General features: G+C 40.1%; 1 protein-coding gene across 1 annotated transcript; it reads right to left on the bottom strand.

Moving 5' to 3' along the window:
• Window positions 1-3788: 3788 nt before the first annotated feature.
• Window positions 3789-5662, bottom strand: LOC139650633 (chemokine-like protein TAFA-2). Its single transcript, XM_071527359.1, has 3 exons — window positions 5545-5662; window positions 4187-4342; window positions 3789-3940 (listed from the first exon to the last, which is right to left on the bottom strand). Exons 1-3 carry the CDS (start codon window positions 5660-5662, stop codon window positions 3789-3791), a joined length of 426 nt encoding a protein of 141 aa, XP_071383460.1.
• Between the last annotated feature and the right edge of the window lie 228 nt (window positions 5663-5890).

The raw sequence follows: 5890 nt of genomic DNA, 5'->3' as shown, positions 1-5890 counted from the left end.
AGCATCTGTGCTTAAGGTCTCTAGGCTTTGAAACAACCTGCCTCAGTACATATGAATCTTTTAAGGCACAACTGAAAGTCACCTAATCCGTAATATCATACCAGCTCCTTTGAAAATCAATTAGGAAAAGAAGCTGTGTGAGCGCTGATGGTAATTTTAGGGATATGGGCACAAATGTGTGGTTGAGTGCTGTAAGTATGACATAAATCTTACTGAGGTATAAAGGATTTTGTTATATTTCATTTAACCTTTATTCAGGTTAGTCCTGTAGAAACACAAAAAATCTCTTATTTCTAGTGAAATATGGCCAAGAAGGTAGCAGCACTTTAAGTTACAGACAATAGAAGACCATTACAGTACAATATACATACTGTATATACATATTTATTTGAAATAGCAATTTAAAAAATCTCAAATCTCATTGTTCAAAGTATTGATAATTCCTGATGGATTAATTTTCTGTAGCTCTAACAGAAACTTATAAGTCAGTGAGGAAATGCAGCTCCTTGAATTTCTGATCTCTCCAAGGCTTTCTTGTCCGGTTCTGGGAAACTTGAGACCTTCAACTGTAACAAGCTTTGCATTTCTGTATAATATGAGAGCATGAATAGAAGATAGAGAAGCTTTTCAGAATGGTCCAATGAACATGTGTACCAGGGGCCGAGACTATCATTTGGACAGAGATGAACAATCTGTATCACTATCAATATAACTTTCAATGATATGTGAGATCTGACTTCAATTCAAACTTTAAAAAAAAAAAAAAAATTTTCTTCATTCGCGTCTGAAAAGATAAACAGTCAATAATCAAAAAGTCCCCAAGTAGGCCCTATCTGTAACAATCTGTTGGCTAAATCCACTTGCCTTAAGAAGTTAACTCTTCCCAGAGTTGGTAAACATCATTAACATTATTTTGGCTGCATTCAAAACAAGCTTCAGTTGAGACTGTTCAATATCAAAAGCCACAAGTTCTCAAGAGCTTTACTAAGTATAACTGTGGAATAGCAAAAGATGGAATCATCTGAATAAAAATCTGAATTTGCAATGATGCATTTGGTCCCAAGTTTGGAAATAAATACTGAATACAAGTGGTTTATGAACTGGTTAGTGTGTCACACCTTTATATTTCAAACTATTTATTTACTATACTTTAAAGTGGGCTCATCATATTAAACACACATTAGGCCTTTTGTAAACAGTGTTGCTAACAAATCATGCTACACACTCTTCTCAGATGAAGGTTTTTTTAATAATAGCTACTGCGGTCAACTGCCTTTGATGGGTTTGTACACTACGAGTATAAGAATGACGGAGATGCTACTACTTACAAAGTGCTTGAACAGAATCACATTGTTTACTGGAACAATATGTTGTATAATAAGCATTCAATTAATCCACAAAGGGGGTCTACCATTCATTAACAATGGTATGGAACTCTATTCTACAGACTTTGATGATGTCACTGATTAGGGGAGTGGTTATTTAAGTTCTCAGTATTGATTGAAATGCCCAAAACATTGGAATATCATCATGTGAACCCTAAAGTCAAGTGGTTTTACCTTTTGACTACATTCACAGTGTTGTTAACATTAAATAACAACTCTGAATTACATTTAATGTTTACATAAAACATGGCCTTGAATAACTTGCTACAAACTGCATGACATCTCAGTGAATGGTGTTGTCACCACCAAAACAATCCTAATGAATAATTGCGATAAATAAATAAATGTTGAGCAAACTGCTTAGAATTCAACTGCTTTCAACTAACACAGTATGTGGCATTCATACAAGTGTGATGCTTCAGATGGGATGATTTGCAGCCTCTGTATTTGTGTTATTATAAAACGCCTCTTCATTGCAAAGGTAAAATGCAAAATGTCTGGCTGAACTCAAGAGATAAAAGAGTAGCAATCAGGGTGGGTCTAGAAAGAATATTATTCATATAAAGAGGACAACTGATGAAGTGGTAATAACGGTAAACATCCTGTTCTGTTAGCGGCTACGATTTGCTTCGAGGCAGAGAATCTCCAATGTTTCCCATCATTACTATAACCGGAGTCCTCTCCACAGGAGCACTCAGTTTAGAGAGACAAACAAAAGCATGATGTAAATACTCTCGGCAGTGAAGAAGCTCCTCTTCTCTTTTCTCTCCCCTTTCTCCCCGTGATTAGCATTTCAAACAGTCCTTGTTTTGCATCAGAGTTTCATGTTTGTGTGCATGCCATCGCAGCCTTGCAGGTGGTGGCCTGTCCAACCAACGAAAAGCACTCTGTGTGTGTGTGTGTGTGTGTATGTGTGTCTGTGTGTGTGTGTGTGCGCGTGTGCCTCTTTGTGGTAAGGAATAGTCCGAGGGGATCTGACCTCTTTAAAAAACTCCACAGGACAGCGCTGTCTTCAAATGCTACATAACATAAATTTCTCAGCATTTGTGGTCTTCTGCTCTGATCTGTGGAGAAAGTCACAAGCCACTGACTGGATTCACATTCTACGTCCTGAAAATCCACAAAAATCTCTTTTTAAGTGTCTGCCAGTATGCCCGTCCAAACTTTGACTGAGTGCATCTCAACGTGCCCAGCATATCTATCACTGTGGCACAGACTACAGGGGCTGCATGTTTGGATCTGCCCCTCAGCCTCAAGTTCCAGTTGTTGTGTCATTTTAGCGCAAGTCAATTGCTAATAGACATTCCACTTCATGTAATTAAACCCCTCAGAAAATAGTGTGCAAAGGAAATAAAAAACACTGGTGGCCAGGTACGCGTTCCTTGGGTTTACTGAGCAGAGAGGAGATATCCAATCGAATCGACATTGTTCTCTGTTCCATGCAAAGGGCTGGCGGGGCGTTCACTGTCCTCAGAGTCCAGTGTTAGCTAAGGTGACTGCTGCAGGCCAGGGCAGGCTTGTAGTGATTAGGAGCAGTGTGGAGCAGTGTGTCTCTCGCTACCGCGCCACCTAAAAACAACAACAGTGAATCTACACAATTCCACAGCAGTGAATGGTTTCGTTCGTTTCTATCATACATTTATCAGGAAGCCATACCACTGATTTCAATGTAGTTTACACAAGTTAAAACTAAGGTTTGTATGGCACTTTATAGTTACTGAAAATGCTTAATTCTATTGTCTTATCAATTGTATTCTCTGCTGTTTTATTCTATTATTCTATTGTGTAATCTGATGGGCCACACAACTAATTACTGTTGACCACTGTGAAATTTCAGTATTTTTGTGACGAGCAGCTGCATGCTGCCAGTGTTCACTTGCTCCTCCATTCACTGTGAAAAGATTCTCCCAGGAATCTCACATACAGAATAGATTTGTTTCATTCCAACAAAAGGCAACGTATGAGAAAGTGCAGATTGTCAACATTTCTAAATGCAGTGGTTCATCCATTGGCCGTCCGATTTAATTACATGGGTTTTAGTGCTCAGTATTAGATAGTTTACAGCTTATTTCATGTTTGTCCTCTTGGCCCCATCATTCACCAGATTATGGAATTAGGCTTGCTGAGCCCACTGTGCCTGGTGGAGAGCAATAGTGTTGATATGGCCAATGGGAGTGGTGATTATGCCTGATTGTGGAATCTTTCAACATCAAAGCAGGGCTTACTAAAATAAAGCTTTACGATGAGCGCGTACAAATCTGTCATTCCCTCTTCACATATGAGGAATGCAATGAAAAGGGAAGAGATTTAACATATGGCTGTATTTAAATATCTTTTACATATATGTCTTAAACTACGGCCTGGTCATGTTGTCTTATATTGCCTGTTTGGTACCGCTGTATCTCAGCCTAGCACAGAGCCTGTCCTCACCTTAGTGGTCTTGACTTTGTTCCCGGAGATGCAGGACCAGCCGGTGAGGTCAGGGAGAACTCGGCACTGCTCCCCCTCCAGACACGGCTCCATTTTACACCACCACTTTTGACGCACAATGGATGCTGCAGCAAACACACCACAGCGGAAGGTCACTTCAGACAAAAGGACTTCAAAAGGAGTTGTTTGGAAAAACATTTCAATCACATGTCATCCTCTCCGGTCCTTGACAGCCTCCTGTATCCGGGGCTCTCATGAAATTGACTCCTCTGACCTTTCACATCTCTACTTTGACAAATAATATATTCATGTCAGGATATTTCCAGTTCAAATATATGGCTATAGACTATAGACTATTTCAGTATCATTACCTTCAACACAAGAGGGCAGAGCCCTTGTTGTCCCTGCCACCTGTCCTGGGAAGCAGGAACACTTGACTGTTTGAGAGCGTTCTTCAATCTTGTTCTTATTGCAGCAGCGATGAGCAGCAACCACTTCGCAGGTCCCTGTCCTCTCCTGCAATGACCCTGACAGAGAGCGTTCGGAGGAGGGGATAAGAAGTTTTCATACTGACTTTAACAGGGAGATAGAGGTAGATCAGGCAGCTTAAGTCTGATATCTGCCGATGATAGTGTGACATTGCAGCTATTGTCTGACTTTACCAGGTGTTAAAGTTAAATATATAGAATAGTCCTGTCCATTACGCTGCTTTAGAAGACCAAGTAAGCCAAGCCAGAGCTAATTCTTATGTTTCTGGAGCTACAGCACCACCAAGTGGATAAAAGGCAGCAGCACTCATGTCATGGTCAAGAAGATGATATGGTTGCACTGAAAAGCAGGCGGAGAGCTCATCCTCAGCTGAAGATGTCAAAACATGCCAGCAGCACTTCAGTAATGATCAGTTACACATTGTGCATGAACAGAAATATGTGCATAGTCTGTGCGACAAATAAAGCAACTGGATATTGTTTTCCATTATTATTACTCTACTGGTGATATTGATTCACGCTGATACACTTAAATTGAGCGTCCAATTGAAGAGGTGCACCAGAGTAGAAGTAAAAAGATGAAGAGAAAAACTCATGCATACCACTGTCACTTAAGCATTACCTTAATTTGCTACAACATCTGCTGGACTGAAAGGTTAATTTATAATTAAAGTGGTGTTTCCAGTCAGACTACAACCAAAACAGGACTCAAAAAATGAAACATGTAATTATTCACAACAAAGAAAAAGCATTTTTGCTGTAATGAGCACTTGACAGATTTCAGGTTTTATATTCAAGTCATCCGTGAGAGATTGCTGCAGTGGCACTGTCAGAAAACAAAGTGCCCCATCTGTCTCTTATGTGGTGGTGCAGGAGTGGGATGTATACAGCATGTCATGTAGCATTATGCAGCATTGATTGCATTCAATCAATCGACTGTCAACAGTCAGAGTACATGGCAAATCAAATCTTAAAACTTCTTGACATGAATATTCCTGTGTGAACATTATCTATTAAACAAAAGGACTCTGAAAAATAAAGACCACATTCTCCAGCCTGATGTTAATGAGGAGGAGGGAGTGTTTCGTGATCCTGTTGCTTAAACAACACACTTTACCAGACAGTCATATTATTAGAGCAACACATATCGCTTTTCTTATGGGACCAGAACATTGTGGTGACCGGCAGCCATAATGAGTCCCTCGGGATGTGTGGCTGGTGTGGCTGGGTCTTAGACCTACCTGTCTGTCCTTGGGAGCTTTGGTTGCCAGTGGACACTGGCTGGCTGCAGAAACTTACTATACAGAGGAGGAGGAGGCTCCAGTGTAATGGCCGAGCCAATCCACTGTTCAGCTTCATCTTGCCTGCAGAGTAAATAGGTTGATTACAGAATTAGGGCAATTTTTTTCCTCATGGCAGGTAACCACACAATAAGATAATGTGTCAATCTCTATGCTATTGATATCTTGTTATCTGCCCATAAGGTCCTTGCAATTACTTTTATGACTCTCATATCACCAAAGTAAGTGGAGATAAATTTAAAAAAAATACAAATGAAAGCCTGATCAGAGGAAACTTTCAGGGCCA

This window comes from Centroberyx affinis, unplaced genomic scaffold (genome assembly GCF_046629955.1).
Source record: "Centroberyx affinis isolate AG114_WGS23_722 - 3 ecotype Tasmania unplaced genomic scaffold, CSIRO-AGI_Caff_v1 ptg001521l_1, whole genome shotgun sequence".
Classification (NCBI taxonomy): Eukaryota; Metazoa; Chordata; class Actinopteri; order Beryciformes; family Berycidae; genus Centroberyx; species Centroberyx affinis.
The sequence above is the reverse complement of the archived record's forward strand: the minus strand, read 5'-3'. Positions and strand labels throughout refer to the sequence as shown.